Source organism: Chroicocephalus ridibundus, chromosome Z (genome assembly GCF_963924245.1).
Source record: "Chroicocephalus ridibundus chromosome Z, bChrRid1.1, whole genome shotgun sequence".
NCBI lineage: Eukaryota > Metazoa > Chordata > Aves > Charadriiformes > Laridae > Chroicocephalus > Chroicocephalus ridibundus.
Genome location: NC_086316.1, coordinates 77,561,728 through 77,582,630, shown reverse-complemented (window position 1 = coordinate 77,582,630; position 20,903 = coordinate 77,561,728). Strand labels below are relative to the sequence as shown.

The window sequence follows — 20,903 nt, the reverse complement described above, 5'->3', positions numbered from 1 at the left end:
AGTGCGCCAAAGGACACCCGACCCAGCCACAGCATCTCAAAAAGCTCGTGCCCTAAGGCAGGACTGATAAGAGATCTTTCCTCCTCAGTTTTCACCTGTGATAGCATCCAACCAGCTGTCGTTACTGAAATAAGAGTTACTGTTGCTCTCATTCTTCCTTGCTACGCAAACAGGCCATTTTCACTTAGCCGGTAGTCAGAGACCAACACCTGCTTTCCTAACCTTTCCACACTCCCGTCTCAATGCTCCCAATCCTCAGTTAATCTACCTCTTTGCTGCTGGTAACTCAGCCTTTTCTATTATTTCCTCATCAGACTTTTGCGAAGACCCTGCTGCCATGTTACCAACCTGTCAAATACAACTGAAAGGGCTTCTTCATTAGTTTTCTTCTCTGTGTGCTTTTAGTAGCTAAAAAACAACAACAACAACAAAAACCCAGATAATTTCTTTTAAGGTACAGCTGCAGGCAGCTGAATTGGCATAACTGAGGTTGTAATAATTCTGGAAGGGGAGAGCAAACAAAGACATGAGTGCTGGAAGTAAAGAAACCTTTTAAATCAGATCTGCCAGTGAGGGAAGAAAAAATTAGAATGAAGTTTTAGTATAAAAGAAAGAAATTACAGAACCACAGAACTACCATGGAGTTTAACAACCATCTCTGCAATCACTCTGTTTGTATTGTCCTTTTCTCCCTTCCCACCCACACGTTTCTGTCTCATCAAGTCTGAAAGCTCTTCAGATCAGAAAATGAACCTTGGTGTACGTACAGCACCTGGGGCCCTGATTCTTCTGTGATATTACATAATAACTCTGCACTTCAGAGCATGTTTAGCTTTGATTCCCTTTAAGCACTCTGTCATCACAGCATATCTTCAGCAAGATCTTCACCCTTCATTGTTCTGGGCCAAAACTAAGCTGTCATCATCTTTTCTGCCATACCTTATCCCCCTACTTCTCCTGTCTTAACAGCCTTTCTTCTCAATTTTTTTCTCTTACGAGTTTGTCCCCAAGCATCTTTCCCCTCAAAGCAAACTAATTCAATGAATCACCTTTAAAATTGTGCTTTTTCTTTTATAACGTACTAAAGCCTCTGACAAAGTCACAGTGCAATTCTGCACCTCCTCTCTGCCAGCCTCAGTGTTGACCCTTAGTTTTTACTTCTTTTACACATTTCACCTCTTCTTCCTAGTGTGCTTTCAGCAAAGCTGAGACTATCTTACACCCTGTACTTTCTGGGTACTAAATAAGTACAAAACAATTTTAAGGGGCATGGCTTAGGGGGAACAAGAAATCCTCACCACATATAGCTTACAAAGTCCATCACCATTTACATGGATTAGCAATCTGTCTTTTTTCGCAAGCTCAGTCCAAATTCCCAGCCTGCCAGATAATAAATCAACCTTTTGCTTCAATTGTACAGTCGCTGGGAGATCTGCATAGTTTTAGGTCAAGCACTTATAACCATTTTATGATTCCAAAGTTTTTTACCTTGTCATTTAGTTACTGAACTGTGAGCTTTCATTGACTTTCTAACCATTGTGGCAAGAATTGCTACTAGCTGTGCAAGATTTAAAACCTCATTGAGCAGAGGAGCAAAATCGGACTGTGGCAGTTTTAAGTACATACTGAGGTGGAATCGTGACCCTGTGGAAGCCAATAGAAGTTCTGCCACTGGTTCACTGGGGCTGGGTTTCTTCCCTGCATACTGCCATTTGTTGTGTTGGGGTGAATAAGTATTGCAAGCTCCCCCATTTTACACCCTGGAAATGAGATACCTCAGTGAATGCTCAGAAATTACTTATTTTGCCTTTTTCTTTTCTTTTTCTTTTTTTCTTCTGTTCTGGTGAAATATTTTCCTTACAGTCAATTGCTGTACCTAAACACCAACTCTTCACATGGATCTGCACAATCTTTCCTCTCCTTCTTGTCAGCTTAATTTCTTCTGCTGTGGCATGGAGTGTTTAATAGCAAAATCCACTCAAATTCTCCTGTTTCTTAATTATCTCTGCCCTGTCAGCTACATCAGTGAAAACAAGTTACCATTAGACAATTCAGATACCAGTAAACACCAAGTTGTGATAATACAGAGTCCTGTATTACTGTCATTATGGAAAAAGCTGTTTCAGGGAGCTTTAAAAAAATTAAATAAGCCTAGCACTACTAAATGGCCAAAAATCTAAAGATATCTTAATTATTCTTCAATATCTTAATCATTCTGTAGAATCATAATCTTGTATAATGGCCATTTTAAATGAAAGGTTTGCTGCTCTGCACAGTTGCCACTTCCGTCTAATTGTGAATTAAAGCATAATTTAGCATGGCTTTATGCCAGCATGACTAGAAAAATTTACAGACACTAACTCTGGTTGGAATAGGGGGAGAAAAAGCAGTTAGATTTCTTTAAGTAATAGAAAATCACTCACCAAGTTGTACTTTAAAACAAAACACTAGAGCTTTAAGTTGACAAACTGACTTGAATTAAACCACATAAAAAAGTGCTTGCACTGTAAATCTTACAGGGCAAAAGTGATGGTAGGTTATCATTCTGTTTATTAGCATGCACTTTGGAGAGTTCAGGGCAAGTATGGATACGCATTCATTCCATTTTATGCCGCACATTACTGAAAACACATTCCCCATAAATAATTCATAAATGCATTGTCTGAAATTTCAGATTCCAAAAATACAACACGGTTTTCAACTTTATGGTTGCTTGGTCTTCAAAACAGAAATAGACAATTGGATGGATGGACTTGGCAAACCTGATAAGAACCCATCAGTCAGAATTACACTCCAGAGGTAAATGCAAACACCTCCCAGCTCCTGATCGCTGGAACAGCAAGGCCATGACGATAGCCCCTGTGCTCGTGCTAGCTGTCCCTTGGTAGGGAACAGCGAAAAAAAGAGAAAGGGAAAAAGTAACCAAGCCGCGAGAAGAAAGCGTACAGTCAGACGCGTGACTTTAAAAAGAACATTTATTAGGAAAAAACCAATGCCTCGCTGTTCTCTGTTCATGAGTTGGGTGCATAACAGGAGAGCTAGGAGAGAAAAGGATGTTTTACAGGCTGCTGTGGTGGGGAGCTAATAGGTTGAAACTGCCTAGAAATCCAGAGGAATTTAAATTTAAGGTAGAGTGACAGTCAAAATACAGAGAACGAACATACTTTGCCTTACAAAAAGCCCATTTTTCTGGCCAGACTGCAGAACAAACTTGAGCTTTGCTTGTTACTCTCAGCTTTTACTTGGTATCACTTCGTTAATGCTAATGACATAGTAACTGGCACCATCTTTTATGCCAGCTGTGCTAGCATAAGAGGGGTGGATAGGATGTTGCAGTTCATATAAAGTCTAATTTCTTCAGGGACCAGAGTGACCACAACATCCACTGAAGAAACTGAAGTACGCTTCATAGGCTAGAGCACCTAAGCTTTATACACCTTGTGGTTCTACATCTTGCTGACATTATATATGTAGTTTATGCTCAGTTGCTTCTTTTTCCTTCATAACCTACTCAGAAGCCTCACATCAGATACCAACTGCTTTTCAGACAAATTTGCATTCACTTGCTGTGTTCTACTCACGTTCCGGTGACAGGCAAATACAATTTCGGGTACCTTTATCTAGTGAAACCCTTGGTGCCTAGCCCCAACAGAACAACCCACAATCTTCCTGTTTGCCAGCTCTTTATTTGAACTCATTCACTCCAATTTGCCTGAGAACAAACGTTCAAATACTTGGCATCCCAACACATTGATTGCTTGGGCGCAGACCATACGCGAAGAAACAATGCTACCATAAAAATTGTATTCCACTACCCAACTGCTGTAAAACTTCCTACTCGGAGCTCGGTGTGGAAGGGTTGGGACTATCTGCCGCTCCACTCGTTTCCAGGTGTGCTGAACTCTCTGGGGTAATCTTTAAATCAGCTGAGATCTCATACATCAAAGATGAGGATACATAATTCAAGAGAAGCCACTGAGATAAAACAGTAGCTGTAAAAAATGCGGCGTGTTGGTGGTGCCTGGTTTAGCATGTCAAAGAGGAGTGACTGCTGGCGAGGAGTTGCCGTGTGGCAAAGCAGGTAGAGTCGTTGTAAGCTTCATAGGGACACAGGCACTGAATAGGCTTGACACAGTGCAAGTACCAAGTTAGAAGGCACCCTACAGAAAAAACACATCAGTAAAGCACGGAGTACAAGGCGCTCAGGCCTGGTGTCCCTTGGCTGTAGTCATCGCACGCTAACAACCTCTTTCAAAAACTTTACACAGGTGGTAGGTGTCCCACTGAGATAAATTACCTACTTTCAGTTGCTGAACAGATGGGCAGGGAAGTGAAATTTTAGTTTGTTCATTCCCAGCAGTAACTAGCAAAGATGATCTCGGGCTCTGCAGGATTACTTTTCGATAACCATACACCTGCGGACAGTCCACGCTTCTGTCAGAAACTACATAAGGTCATTGATGCGCTACAAAATAAAGGCAGGGCATTTAACGGCTCAAGAGACTGATGCTAAGACTCTCACTCTCTCATATTCTTCTGAATATATTCCAGGCTGAGAGGGGCCAGAAAGTGTACAAAGAGGGACCTCAACAGGCAAGAGAAACGGGACCACAAGAATCTCACAGCATTCAGCAACAGGAAATGTGAAGTCCTGCACTTGGGGAGGAATAACCCCAGGTACCAGCACATGCCAGGTTTGCTGGGTGGAAAGCAGCTTTGTAGAGAAGGACCCGGACACTTGCTGTCCTGTCAGACAAAAAACTGAACATAAGCCAACAAAGGCCAGCACTGCCAGCAGGTCCAGGGAGGTGATCCTTCCTCTCAACTCAGCCCTGGTGGCATGCAGCTGAGTGCTGTGTCCAGTGCTGGACTTTCCAGTACAACAGACATGGACACACTCGAGCAAGTCCAGTGAAGGGCAAGAAAGATGATTAAGGATTTGAAGCATCTGACACAAAAGGAACATCTGAAAGAGCTGGGACTGCTGAGCCTGGAGCACAGGCAGCTCAGGGTGATCTTATCGGTGTGTATAAATGCTTGATTAGGGGAGGAAAGGAGATGGAGTCAGGAGCTTCTCAGTGCTGGCCAGTGAAAGGACAAGAGGTAATGAGCACAAACTGAAATACAAAAAATTCCATTCAAATGGAAATAAAAAAGCATTCTTACTATGTAGCTGACTGAACACTGGCACAGGTTGCCCAGAGTGGTTGTGGAGTCTCCATTGTTGGAGATACTCAAAGCCTGACACGCACAGTCCTGAGTAGCCTGCTCTAAGCAGGAGCTTGGAATAGATGATTTCCAGAGGTGCCTTCCAACCTCAGCTATTCTGTGACTTCATAGTGGGGTATTTCTCCTCATAAACACATTAAACCTCACAGACAGCATACGACAAAAGGGCAAGGACTGAATAGCAAGGACTGGACTCTGACTTACCCACGCAGTACAGGAACAGTACAACCAGGGAAGCTTGAAATGCCAGTGCCTGCAAACGAGGAAGCCCCACAATCTAAACATTAACCAAGAGCTTCTGCCCAGAAAGGTTTGCAACTCATTATAATGAGATTGGATGTATGAAAAACCTGACGACTTATTTAACCAAGGGTTTTCCCTGCCCTTCCCCACATACTTTACCAAATCGCTGGCGTCTATTCATGTAGAAATACATCATAGTGTAGCACTCAAACCCACATACGTTTTTTTTTTTTTTCTTTTTCAATACAAAGGTCATATCCACAACTTTAAGAAACTTAGTAAAAATATTTTTAGTATCCGCACTTTAAGCTTGCAAATATTTTTCTGGCAGAAATCCCCAGCTAACTTTACAGCAAGACCTCTCAAAGGAAACAAAACTCTTACTTAAAAAAACCCAACCACCACACTACAAAATGAATGTGACCCAGGGACTTACCCTTCTATGCAACAACACGAGCAGAGAGCACAGAGACAGTGAAGTCCGCAGGGCGTGAAATTAAAATTTTCACACAAATACAATGAAGTAATGATACAATGTTACAACCTTGGCACAAAAATCTTCTGGTTTGAGTAAAGTCAATGTCATGTGATGTTACGGTTTGTGCACTGGTAGAAATGGTCTGCTGCTAAAAAGTTCATAACTAAACAGAAGGAGTGAAAGCAAGAAAATTGTACTGATAATTATAATAGGCTTATACATTCTAGTGATCTAGACGTTCCCTAAGATGCTCATCACAGTAGTATCTAGCTGTCACTGCAGGCTGAGTTAAGAAAGCACACTTTTCTTTCACAGCTAGAAATCTAAGAGCTGAGATGCCATTAGGAGATAGGAAAAAGAAGATCGAAAGAGATTTGAACACAGTAAGGAAGGGGGAGGGTTATTAGGTCGGTTTGTTGCCTATGAACGAGGTGGATATGCAAGTTCCAAATTCCAAGCATATGGATAAGAACAGGGACGCACAGAGCAATTAACAGAGTCAAGCAGAAGCTGGGATGAGCAGCAGCTGGAGCACTGTTAAAGTCCTTCTAGGAATTGCTTCACCTGTTACAGTAAAAGGGGAAGGTAGTGCTGGAACAACGAAGGCTCCTCAGCAGGACAAGGTCATTAGAACAAAAGCAGAGCTTGAAAAATTCCCGACAGATCCATGTACACGGCACAGACACAATTGCAAGAATATGCCACATTAGATTCAAGGCTTGCAAAGCAAGTTACAAACAGCACCCTTTATACTACAAATCTACCTACATAGGGCAACACTGAATTAGCAGATAATCTGCGCGTAGCAGGAAGCAGTTTACTTCTAACAGTATGAAAAAGCCTGCGAACCCATAAATTATAAAGCTGCTTGTACATTATGATGTTTCACAGATACCTGATAGACTGACAGACTCTACAAAATATATTTATAGGTCTGAACTATGGGGGCGGGGGGGCGAAATAAATCTGAATTGAGTACTACTGCCGCTCTCAAACCACAATTTCGTGACCACAGGCACAGAAGTTACGCGCACAAGTACTATTGGTAATGTGTTTCCAGTGACCGTTCTGGAAATGTAACAGAGAAAGTCAGTCTAACAGTGCAAAGGTCGTTCCTTACACGGTATGTTTCTCACCCTACTGATCCAAGACGGTACACACAGAGAAACATACAGCCAAATGCGACTTAATAAAATCTTCAAGTCTTCAGCTTATTAATTTTTTTAAATTTTTCTCATTTCATTCCAGTGATTTCATTAGGTTAGACTTCTTCATCTTTATTAAAAAATAATCAGAACTGAAATGTTTCAATAAACCCAATTTCTGTTTTAAGTAGTAAAAGATGATTCAATGCAGATGAAGCAAAAATGGAAGTTAAAAGTACAATAGCATTAGAGGCTTTGAGAATCTCCTTTAAAAGATTTTAAATACAGAAATTATATATTAGTACTCTGGAATGTCTTTGTTTTTTACCGAAAAAAGAGCTTTAAAAGCCTTTTTTTCCACTATGTTCTTCAGGCATATGTGTCAAACCAAAATCCTTTAAAACTTAGGGGTGGGGAGAAGCAAGGGAGAAAACCAACACTTAAGGCATCTCTTTTAAAGCAGACAGAGCTAACTTTGTACAGGGCGAAAAACAAAGACAATATTTTCAATAAAAATCTTAATCTTCCATTATGTTTCAAATTATTTCCCTCCCAACATGTTCAGACACCACCCACCAACCCAGAAGGGCCATAATTGAAGTACCACCTCATAACACAAAATGTATCAAAATTACCATACATGGCCCCAAATTACCTTGGAGCTAGAAGCAATGCAAAATATATCAGTATCTACAATTACATAAATGGTGAAAAAAAACCCTAAGGTACTGTTTTCCTTTAAGATTATCTAAATGTGGAGGAGACAATTTTAGTGATCTAGTCACAATCCATCACAAAGTCAAACTTAACAATGTTCAATAACACGTGTTTTTTAAAAGAAAATCTGGTCTCTGAAGAGAAAAAAGTGTCACCTACAGTAAAAACTGGTGCACTCAGCTTGAACAAAGATCTGTAACCAGGGACTACATCTTCAACTCCTTGTTTCCTTCAAAACTGTATCAGAAAACTAGGAGGTATGTTACATGATTCAGGGCTCCCAAAAGTAATGTTGTAGAGCCTACAACCCAAAAATATGTTTAACAGTTCAATAGCCTTTACACTGAAACACTGCCATGACTTTCCCTACCCCAATATGGAAGGTACCTTGGTTATTTCCCTACCCAGGGCCCAAATCTTCTCTTATTATGTCTCTTGACTATTATGACTATTGAACATTATGAAATTAAGACTTAAACCCAGATATTGTTTTTTCCACATCAGAAATGTCTTAATGAGGACATTAAGAGATGAACATGTATTTATTTAGAAATGATTATTATAATCCATATATTATGGATGACTTTATCTAAAAAGTTGTACAGGTTAGAGAAAACCCCAATGACAATCTTGGAGTATGTGGACTTATGAGCACAATAATGACATGAATTCAGGATACAGGCTAACTGGACCTCTGGTCTCTAGCTAAATGTTGCACACTCTGAATGTGCCATCTCCCGATTCTGATGACCACCAGTTTCTCCAGTAGACAAGACAATGAAGAATTGTTCCCTCTTCATTTTCTGCATGTCACTTTTGATTTTATGAACTTGTAATAGTATCCTAAACTTAGCCATCTCTTTTTCAAGCTGAAGAGTCCTAGTCTGTTGTGGTGTTCATTCCAAAAAATCTCTATCACATCTGGGAGCAGTCCAGAGCAGTCCATTGCATTGCTCAGATGTAATGACCAAACATCAATGTGTGTAACCACCCATGTTATGTACTTAGATTCAATATGTCTATGGAGCAAAAATTCACTACAATGGTCTTTCACTTCAGAAGAAGAAACAATACAAAAATGAAAAAGTTTGTTAAAAAAGAAATTAAAAGGGGCAGTTAAAAGCATAAAAATATTTGCCAATGGTACACATTTGTCTAATGGTTATACCAGGGCTCCAAAAAACAACACACAACCTATGGAGAAAAACATCAGAAAGATTAGAGTCATACCACTTAAGTGGAACAGTAACGGAGACCGTTGTGTCCAGTCAGGTCAAATAAAGAAAAAAACAAATAACAAACTGATAGATCAAGAAAAAAAAACAACAAACCAAAGCAAACAAAAAAAAAACCACTGAAGAAAAAAACAAAACAAAAAACGCCACCAAAACAAAACCCCATAATAAATCACAGCCAAAGACTAAAGGTCGTCCTGATAAAAGCATAAGGTCTAATAACAAATAACACTTTTAATACATCAAAAATAGAAATTTGAGTATCTGTGAAGGCCAAGAGGACATAAAGTTAAAAAGGAGTACCTAAGTTTGATAAAGCCATAGGAGAAAGGCTCAATGAGCTGACACATAGTCACTCTGCAGGAACTTGGGAAGTTTCTGAAGCCACAGAGGACACGGTGGAAGACCTGTCTGAAGTTAACTGTCACACAAATATATTACAGAACAAATCAACAGAACGAACAATAATAAATTGCTGGGATCAGTTGGTACTTGCTCAAACTTCTGAAGGAGCTCAAGTATGAAATAGCTGAACTATGAACTGTAGTGTGCAACTAATTGCCTAAAACTGCCTCAGTTCTGGGGCACTGAAAGTTAGCAAATGTAGGCATTCTTTAAAGGGGTCTGGAGTGATGCAAAAATCTACAAATGAAGAGGTCTGATGTTTAGAACAAGCAGACTGACAGAAATTATAATAAAGAATTGATAAACTTGACATTGGTGAAGAGTCTTTATATTAAGTAGTAACTCACTGGGGACCTCTACTAGATTTGTAGACTTGTTATGCATCTGAAAAAGGAAAATAACGTATAAATAGTCTAGCTGCAGTTCCAAAAGCTTCCCAGCAAATCTATCACCAAAGACTTAAAAGTCGCCATAAACTAAGAGGAAAATCCATTAATGGATAGATAACTGTTTAAAGGCAGGAAGTAAAGAGAAAACATTAAAATTGGTCTGCTATAAAGTGGCCAGGGAGGTCACCAGTGGAGCCTCACAAAAATCTGTTAGGGCCTGAACTCTTTAATGCATTCATAAGTGGCCTAGAGAAAGGACAAATAATGAGATGGCATTCACTGCTGATTCTGTGCTATTCATAGTAGTAGAAACAAAAGCTGGACTTCTTTATTGAGACAGAAAATTAGAACATTATGAAGGGGGGAAAAAGTATTTATATAACTGGAAATGGGGCAAATCAAATAGTGTAAAGTGCTGGTTAATGTCCTTAAGTGACAGAGAAGCAAGGATTTCTTTTGTTAGTAGGCAATTCATCAGCTGGAAATAGTTGAGAAGGCAGAGCTGTCTCTGTCTGCTGAGACTGTCTCCCGATGCACGCTATGTTTGACTAGCGGAGGTGGGAATGGACGGGTGCAAGGTCCTGCTCAGACCTCAGAAACACTGCAGTATGCTGTTCACCTATGTTCAAGTTACAGGGCGTCACCACTTCATGTCACTTCCAAAAAGGATCCTTCAAGGCAGCGACAACTTCCATCCTTCCCAGCTTTCCATCACCACAACGTTTATGAAACACGTTACCACATCTCAAGCTCACATTCCACTGAGGAAGACGCTGTACATTCACAATTACAAATATCCACTCCCTCTCCTAGAGCGTTCGGTTTGATTTACCCCTTTGATTTACAAGGCGAGCATTAAAAGTGTGTTAATAATCAAGGCACTGACCGTGCGGCACATAGGTTAACCCTGCATTTGCCTCCAATCCATTATCAAAATATGAATGACAAACAACCTATTTTTGGCTCCACACATTCAGCTACAAGAGGGATCAGATGTCAGTGCGCGTTATTCCAGGCTTATTTTACAGTCCACGGGAAGACAGGTATCACCAAAAGGTGATTTAGCTGATCCTAAAATAAGTCATTGACCATAAAGGGAGCTGAGGGTAACTAGCTCAGTTGTCTCAAGATAAGCAAGATGAATTCCACCCTAACTGCACTAGCATCACAGTTAATCATCATTATTACATGGACCAACCAAGCACAGAGATGCACTGTGCCAGGATCCTGCCCTGAAGAGTTTACAGCCCGAGAAGTCCAGGCAGATGAAGGAGAGAGAAAAAGGGGAATACATTAACATAAGAGCAAAGTGGAAGTATGACAGAGCCATATTTTGGGAGAATGTCTTCCTTAAGTAAGACGCAACTATTCTGTGTGTATAATTACTCGGTTCCTCCCATCTCTTCTGAAGGAGAAAGAGCAGAGAAGTGATTACAGTGCTAGGAAGAGAATCGTGCAGAACAGTTCCTTAGAGAACCATGAAAAGAGGAACCAAGACTAGTCTTAATTTTCCAAGCTCTGTAGAAAACACCATCACAATAATCAAGAAAATGCAAAAGCTCTAGTAGAGCAGTCAGAGTACCAGTGGAGGAAGAAAAGACAGTCAAATCAGGTTTTTTGACAAAGGAGTAAAGCAAAGTACAGAAGGAACATGAAAATATTTTTTCAAAAAATATTTTTTCAGAAAAATATTTTGAGATTAAGTTTTCATTGCTGTGATTGCAAGTGCAAACAGGAATCACATCCAGTGAATCAACATTCATTTAAGATTTAACGTGGTATTTGAAAATCTGCAAAAGCACAGGGGGGCAAAAAAAATGTAAAAAAAGGCAATTAAGATAACAATGAAAATGATAATAAGAAACAGACTTAAGACTTAAGTCAGTTTCATAATATGATTTTACTCTATTTTCCTTTGCTTATTATTACTTTCAAACTACAATCAAGTTATTGTCATACCACTGAATGATGGAAACCTTGCCAACTACTTCAAAACTGACACATTTTCTGTTGCACTGAACATTCCCAGAAGACATTTCCCCTCATTTTAATACAAAATCCTGTCAGATCCACAGAGCTGAAGGAAAAAAAAAAATGCGTAAAGGATATGTAGCTGTAATAGACCTCCCCCAACTAGTCAACTTTGGAAAAAAAGACGATCAAAAAAGACTCCAAGATCCAGCGCTAGATTAATGCAAATATCTGCCTGTTTGCAAGTGTACTTTTTGATTAAACTGGCATACATCAAGTACAATTAGAAAGGTTATTTATAACTAAGAAATACATAATTCTGCATTTTAATGAGGGTGACAATTACAGCCAACAGTTGCTAATTAACATTAATCCTTTTGCACTGCAAGTCAGAATTTCCCGATATGATTTTCATTGTCAGCAATGGACACACCACAACTGTTATCGCAAAGCAGCTATTAGGTTGGCTGCTTTGACACAAATAGGTGCTCCTGTTACACAAAGTAAAGAAAAAGAAGACGATGACGTGTTAAATTTGATAACCTCAGATGTAAATACGGAATGTCATTTCAAAATTTACTTGATATATACCACACAAAATATAATCAAGGCTTATCATTTTCATGGCTGAACCCAATTCCAAGTTTCCCAAGAGCCAGGCTGCACAGGTGAAATCTGATTTCAACAGAAGCTCGAAAACTCCCATTGTTAAATTTGGTTTTGATCCCAGTCCTGGGTTCACATCTGCTTTTCACCCCTGAGATTTCAAAGCTTTTAGTGGTCGTAACCGAACAGCATAGATAAGGAGTAGCATTTGCCCAGTCTGTGTCAGTTTCTGAAGCAAGTACTGAAGATGGATTTGCTAACGTAGCATAGCCTTATTACAAATTTATTTTTTTTTTTAACATAGATTATCGAGAAAATTTTTGTTCGCAAAACGACCGAATTTTAAATCCTAATATTCCAAAATTGATCTAATGTATTTCTATTCATTGACTAAAGATTTCTCTGTAAAATAAATGCCAAGTCTGTAATAACAAGAGTTGACCAAATTAAACAGTTCTATTTCTGACAGCCACAATCCTCTAAAAGAGAGACGATTTAGATTTGCTATGCATGTCTTTCCAAAAAGAGAATTTATCTCTGTTTTAGCCTCTCAGCCACTGTCTTTTCGGACAGGAGCACTAGAAGACTACCTAACAGTCTCTTTTCGTATTGGTCTTTAACAGGAAGAGAGACCTGGTCCAAACACCATCAGAGGCACAAGATCATAATGCAGCCAGTAAATAAAGTCTCTACAAGAGTGCTGAGGTGCTCACCATCTGGGTCAGGCAATTACAGTGGGATCAATGTCATATATAAGTAAATGAGAAGGCAGAAAAGGAGAATTGTGAGCACTAAGCAAAGAAACCTATAATGCACTTCTTACAAAGCGCTGTAAAATTCACATTTATTTTGTAAGTATGAGATAGATGGGTTATTTCTACATACAGAGGTGCCCAACTAAAATCAAGATAAGTGATATTAATGTCCTATGGTCAGTATTATTGAACCTCGAAAGCAATAAACTATGAGTCGATAAATATTACATTTGCAACATAGTTAACATTCTTCTACTGTCTCTGGCACTTATTACACATTGTAACCGCAAGTCTACAATACATTATTCATATTTGGGGTGTCACTGAGTGATGGATTGCTGTAAGAGAGGCTGTCCTTTAAATAAATCAACAAATAAAAATGCAAATGTTAACATTTTCAGCCACAACTTTTTCCATCTTGAATGGGGAATGAAAATTTCACATTATATCGACAGCCAGCAGAGAGAACAATTAACAACCTACACTGTGAATAAGAGAGATTAATTTGCCAACGTCTGGTTTTATCACTTGCATATGGAACTGTATTGGACTTTTTGTGCTGCTGGCTTTCTCAGGGAGTAGGCAAAACTTGCATCTCCTACCACGTTCAGCACCTAACTCACCACTCTACTGCAAACACACTTTTAATCCCTTTAAATGTTCTGAAACTAGATATGGAATGAAGGTTTTCTCCCCCTCGTCCTCCTTTTGAAACTTGAATGGTGTCTAAGGAGGAGGAAAAAAAATAAATAATCTATTTCTTTGGCAGTGCTTGCTTAGACTCTACAGGAGAAGGAACTTCATACTCCTGTCTTAAGAGCAGAACCATATTTAAGCATCCAACATGCACGGATCTGAAAGGCAACTGCTGCACAAGTAAGGCAAAAGCTTAAATCTCATCACTGTCGTATTTCCTAGCACTCAGCATAACAGACCTACCCTAGACTATTCCAGTGTGCATTATTAAGTATACAACTCTGCACATTATATTTTACATCAGATATTAATTTGCTTAAAAGTCCCCGAATACACATTCACCTGAGACGTGCTGGGCAATTGGGTAAATAGTTTCGTTTTTAAAATGTCCCTAAACACAAATTTACACAATACAATCTGTTTATAAAAACTCCAGCAGGCCACTGTAGTCTAACAGATAGTAATATAGCTCGAATATAGCATTCATATTGCAGGAGCTTCTAAATCACTTATTTTAATGGCTACAAGAAACTTCAAGACAATGCGTTCAGCTAGCATTAAAGCTCTGATTTTACTGCAACAAGAAAACACAGGCTTAATGCTGAAATCCCAGGCTATCACTCAATCCCTTAATTTACCTAACTGTTCTTAAATTCACTTCTTAGATGCCCAAAGTGAAAAATGTTACAGGAGAATTATCTGTTTCCATGGTGAGCAGAACAACCTTTGCCTGTGTCTTTTTAAGTGCTTGATTATCTGCAGCGCCATAGGACTCACCGTGCCAAACTCGACACGGCAACTGTTTCTGCGTGGGGAGAGCCTGACAATTGCACCAGGGTTGTAATCAAATTAAATGGTCTTCCACAAGGTACAATTTACAACACTTTTTTTTTTTTTTTTTTAAAGGAATAGCTTAATACTTTGATTTAGAGCAGTCTCATTTCTGTTTTGCAACATATCGCTTGTTTTGCTGAAATCAGTACCTGATTATACCTCAGGTAAGATCTAGTCTATGCAAAAACTTCTTCATTACCGAATGAAAGCACATAAACGCCACTACCTCCCCTTTCCAGCTCCCTTCCAGCTTACAGCCAAACACCAGAGTCTTTCTTCTAGGCAAACAACAGTTATGAAAAAGATGTCCCAGGTCACCAAAAAGGTGATGTTTAAGATCGTCAGAGGAACTACGCTTTAGGGGTAAGAAACAAACGTACACTTCCAAATTTGCCCAGGCCCAACCTTGCCTGTGTTTTTTTTCCTCAAAATACACCAGCTTTGGTCTAGATAAATAAGCGTATGGAGTAGAAAAGCTTTCTAGACCTGCTGTGAACATCATTTCAAGGGGCTTGTGCAGGTGTAGACACTTGGCTTGAGAACGTTGGATAACCAAACATTCAATGCTTGGCTGTACGACGAAAAGCAGGGACAGGCATGCACAGAAGCATGATGGGCAAACAACTCCACTGTTAGCCCAACTCAGGATGCCAGATAAAGAAAGGCTATTTTTCTTTCAGAGATATCACTGAAACCACCTTGTGCCCATTCATTCTGCAAGTCTGGTCCTTCTACAAGTCTAGCGCTAAGGCTCTCAAAGCACACACCTTTACCTTCTAGGGACACTTATTTCTTTGTCCCAGGCATCATTCATTCCGAGAGAAGGAAGAAAGCAGGACTGCAGCGATTCTTCCTCAAGCAGGAGGTAGCCGTAATACACTGGAGCCTCCAGCTGAACCCTGCCAAGACCGACTATCAAGCCAACGCATCTTCTACCTGCCATGCCTGCTTACCCAGCCAGCCCTCCCCAGAAGCTGCGCTCGCACCCCGATGCCTTGAGCTGGCAGGGAGCTTCTGTCGCTTTCCAACACCTTCTCCCTGGCAGGCTTTCCACTGCTGCTACTGCCGGGTGCCAGGGTTTGTGCTAGTTAAAGCTGGCACAAACATGAGTTGAATCTAGTCCTATAAATTTAAAAAGTCAAAAGTAATTAGGTTTACACGTACTGCCGAATAAATAAATTTGCTCTTAGGCTTTGTGCTGCAAGTTTCAGGCCTGTGCCAACTGTTGTGGTTAAGCTGTTAACCCCCTCCCAAATCACAGATTATAACAAACTTGCTGACAAACCCTAACTTTAGTGGCACAAAAGCAGCAATAATTCTCAATATTGATTAATTTAGTTAGTTAAACCTGCAGTCTAAGCTTATAACCATTCAGTGATAAATTGAGACTGACCTGCTGCCCAAGCAGGTTTTTTGATGAAGGATAGGATCAGCTTTGGGTCCCCACAGAAATACTTGTCCATTTACCATTTCCAATTAGAGAAGGCCATGAGTAAGGGAAAGCACAACATGGCTGCTTAACCTGGTCAATTATACTTACAGCACCGACAGAGACAAAGAAAGAGAGGAAGCGTGGGAGAGAGCACCCCCGAAATACAGGATCTTTCAAAATTTGGCATCAACTGGTAAAATAAACCTTTAAGGATGACAGCTAATCAGACTCCTTTTACTGATCACTTTATGCGATATGATTTCTAACAGCATATTTCAACAAATATTTTACTCCCCTCTGTGGAGAAGAATGGGCCATCAATCCTCTTGAATAAAATTCCTTTTTCTGAGCAGTTGTTGTATGATGTGAATAATTATATCTACTCCTCAGTGCTTGAATGGAATCTCAACTTATCACTATTAGACGGTATCAAGCAGTATCTTTACACACTCTTTACCTGATATTACCGGCTTGCAAGGGTAACCCTTGCTTCTAAGAGAAATGCTTAGGCAATCTTGTGCTTTCTGCTTGTTTAAACATATAGTTACTTGTGGGAAACAGAGTCCAATCTATCTCAGTTCTTAAATCCTCCTAGAATTATCATCCCTTCCTTCAGAAGAAAAAAAAAAGTGTTTCCATAGCAAGTAAGTACAAATTTGTCAATATTGATAGTGGTTTTTCACCTATTATATATCGCAAGTTCTCTCAGAAGATAGAAATAAACTGCCAGCTGCTGCCAAGAATACAGGGATGATATCAAGCATACATTTTCCTAGTCCACTGGGCCAAGAGAAGATTAAATCTGACTCAAGCCCTCTCCTTCTCCAAGAAACATTTAACTCTTCTTACGAATGGTAGTACATTCTTGTCATCCCACTGCACAAAGTCATCTAACTAGTGGTGCAAAATACAGCAAATTCATACTTCAATCTGCATCTACTTTGTTGCTTAACTAAAGATTTTATTATGAGAAAATTTGGGATACAATAAAGAAATGCAAGCATTGTATGCTGTTTTTCTAGGCACTTACTGCTAGAATTGTAATCCTGCCTAAAAAAGGCAAGTTGTTTTTAGACTCGTAAGTGGAACAACGATGCTGCTTTCTGTTTCTTCATTGGAGCAGAAGTGATAACGCTCCTTTTCCAGTGCATTTAGTGCAGATATATAGTATAAACGGGAATTGCTGACTTAATGTGATTTTGTTGCTTGTCATTAAACATAAAATAGTACAAAATATTTTAAAAGAAATGCCATTTGATAAAGTATGTGGGTGGGGGCAAACACAGAGGGATTAAAATCTTCAAGTGGATTTAAAACCTAACAGAGGTTAACACCATTCATTCAAATTATTTACAAATGTGTTTAACGTGTCAGGACTTGGAACATAAAATGCTTTCTGTTTAAAATCTAAGTAAAATTAAAATGTTAGAACTTGGCATATTCCTGCTTTTCTTATTCTAACAAGCAATTTAAGGCTTACTATAAATGTCAAAAGGATATGGCAGTTTTTAGTTTATATTATCCAGCTCATGCTAACATGAAATATCATAGAAATTCAGCCACTTCCCTGCATCTAGGAGAATTTGATGGTTGTGTTTGCAGAATCTTAAAAAAAAAATTACCTAGTGTCTTACCGGGAAGTGTCATGCTGGTTTGGTGATGTGGCTGCAGTTGCAAGCTCTTTGTTGCTGCCTACCAGCACAGGAGATATGGCTACATTCTTCCTAGGTCCTGAAGTTGTCCCTGTGGAATAAAGTGAAGACAAGCCAGACATCAGGAGCTAGCAAGTTTTGGACAGTTGTTTTGTAATTCCACATTATTACAGAACACTGGGACTAAAAGTTGCGACATTTTTGGAGTGCCATATATAGAGTGAAATGGCAATCGAACTCAGCAGATGACGGCACTGCACACAGCATGCATTTCAGGATCCTGCGGAATCAAATCTGTAGAATAAGTCACACTCTACAGCCTCCATCTTACTGCCCAAAGTTTGACAAACTTGCACTGTTATCATTTCTTACAATGGTCCACAGGATTCAGCTTGTTTCACAGATGCAGTTCTCATGGCATGTTACAAGATGTTAGTTCTGCAAGTGTAAATATCACTATAACAGTATTTTGCTTTAAAGAAAATAGAACTGTTAGCCCATTCCTCCTTCCTCCTTCCCAATAACTCTTGAATTACAAAATAGTCTAGGTTAAAAGGTGAAGTCTGGAGGTCATGCAGTCCAATCCTCTACTCAAAGAAGAGCAAACAAGATCAGGTTTAAGACACTCATCCAGTAAGGCTTTTAATGTCTCCACTGATAGTGAACCAACCTCTCTGGGCAACTTCTCTGGTTCCAGTGTTTGACCACCCTCACGTTGAAAAACATTTTCTGTATAGTTAATCAGAATTGCCTGAGTTGTAACATTTTCCTGTTGTCTCTTGCTCTGTTGCTGATGACTTCCAAGAACAGTTTAATTCCCTCTTCTCTACACCCTCTCCTTAGGTAGTGAAGAAAGCAGGAAGATCTGTGCTGAATCGTCTCTTAAGGATGAACGCACCCAGCTTTCTCAGCATCTCCCAGCAGGTCATATTCTTCAGCCCCCTGACTGTCCCGGTTGCCTCTGCTAGACTTCCTACAGTTTGTCAGTGTTCTCCTTTCACTGTGGAGCCCCAAACTGAACGTATCACTCTACAGACACAGTCTCACCAGAGGGTAAGTGTCACTTCATCAACCTGATGAACACAATTTTGCTATTGTGGCCCAGTATGAGGTTTGGTTACTCCACCACAGAGGCACACTGCCGACTCACATTCAAGTTGCTGTTCAGAAGGTCACAGAGTTCTTTTCTGGCAAAACTGCTTTCTAGGTCAGCACCCAGTTGGTCCTGTTACATGAGACAGGTCCAACCCAGCTGAAGGAATTGGCACTTCCCTTTGTTGAACCTAAACAGGTCTCTGTCACACCATTTTCCCAGCCTGTTAAAGTCCATTGAATATTGGGCCCTACCCTACAGCATACTGACCACTTCCCCAGTTGGTGGCATCTGCAACCTTGCTGAAGGTGCATCCTGCCCCGCTGTCCAGGTCGTTAGTGTTAAGCAGTTAACTACCAGCAATTGTCTGTCAGATGGACTGATGCCGACCCTTTGAGGCTGGGGGCCAACCAGTTTTCCACCCATGTTCCACCTTTCACCCAGCCAGTTGAGAACTGGGTTTTACAAACAGGATTTAGATAGACGACTTGCAGACAGTAGTCAGAGGTAACTGGAATAGGCAAATTAGGAGTAATCTGATCTACTACACAAAAGCCTGTGTGTTTGGGCTTTTTTAATCTAGCCTAATTATCTCTGTCCAATGAACATCACTTAACTAAACTGTAAGTATAGGGAAAACTACAAGTCTCAGCAAAAACTAAAGTCAAATCAGTGTTTAGCTCTTTAAGTAATCCTGTCATGCCTAAATATTTCTCAGCTCTGTGAACAGCAACATTATCTACCATCCATGCTGAAATATGAAGCAATGCAAGGTTGTAATTCGAGCTTCAGAGCAAAATTTACAGATGTCCAAGGGATTGAGGTTATTTAAAATACTGCATTGACTTAAAATGCGTACAAATACATGCAATATAGTAATATAGTAAACCCACATGTTTTAAGGTGCATTCTAGGGAGGCTACCAAAAAAAATGGGTTCTTTTCGCCCTGCTATAATGCATCGTGCTTCCATACCATACAGTGAAAAAAATCTCACCTAACAAAGAGTTAATTATCAGTGAAAGAATATTTAGAAATCTCATGAGGATATATGTTGATTGTGTGTCCCTGGTAACTTGATAGTGTGCCAGTCCATGATCGGAAGAGTGGGTATGCACATAAAGACTGGAAGCCTCTTGCTTAGACTTTTGGCTTTATGATGGAATATGCGATATTAAGAAATCATTTCACATGATAGTGGAATGAGGCTGATGGATTTTAAGAAACTAATACTAAAGTTATAAAAACCTGGTAAGCACGGGAGAATACATTCAATTCCTAACACGAGAAAAGGCTGGCATGCTGTCAACATACTACAATCATAGCAAAGTAGATGTATTTCTCAGAAAAAGAAAATATATGGACTCGGAGGTGGCCAATACACCCTTAAGGGGACTGTTCAAAGACCCAAGTTTAAAAATATTACCAGGGCTAGAAATGGAAAGCAAGAAAAGGAACCAAGTAAGAATATACTGAGGCTGTTAGGCTTCACAGACATAAAGCAGAGGCAGCAAGAAATTCTATATAAGAGCATATATAAACAAAAAAATGTTTAAAAATCCATCTTGAAAAAAGCATGCAAGTCAACTGAGGGAAAAGAAACACCAAAAAGCAAGCAGGTCTACGAATACGCGAACAAGATTAAATCAATAATGATTCTAAAATGGCCAAGCTACTAATAATTATAAAATATACAATGAGAAAAAAATAAAGAAAAGGAATATTAGCAAGTAGAAGATAATGAAGACCATGTTGATGTATAATACCTGCCTATATAAAGCTGATGAAAAGAAATTATCAGGGAAAAGAAAAAGGTACAAATTCTTTAGTCTGAAGGATATATATTTCAGGGCTAAAGGGAATTAGTTAATGAATTTATGAAGTGACTGGTAATTATTTATGAAAAGTCATAGAGAACTGGGGTGATACAAATGACAGCAAATTAATTAGATTTGCAGGTGTTGGAAGACAGTATGAGACGGGAGACCTTGCAGATGATCTAGAGAAGCAAGAAACACGGAAAA

The 20,903-nt window shown here is 39.5% G+C and overlaps 1 protein-coding gene across 6 annotated transcripts in view; it reads right to left on the bottom strand.

The window, feature by feature from the left end:
- The window catches only part of KIAA1328 (KIAA1328 ortholog), a 180,661-nt gene that overhangs the window by 16,389 nt on the left and 143,369 nt on the right, over positions 1-20,903 (bottom strand). For 4 of the 6 annotated variants that reach the window (XM_063319394.1, XM_063319390.1, XM_063319391.1 and 1 more), the window contains one exon: positions 17,770-17,878. In XM_063319394.1, the coding sequence (XP_063175464.1) occupies positions 17,770-17,878 (109 nt within the window). Of the gene's footprint in view, positions 1-17,757; positions 17,879-20,903 lie in introns of all 6 variants that reach the window. The other 2 variants (XM_063319392.1, XM_063319395.1) reach the window with 1 other exon arrangement.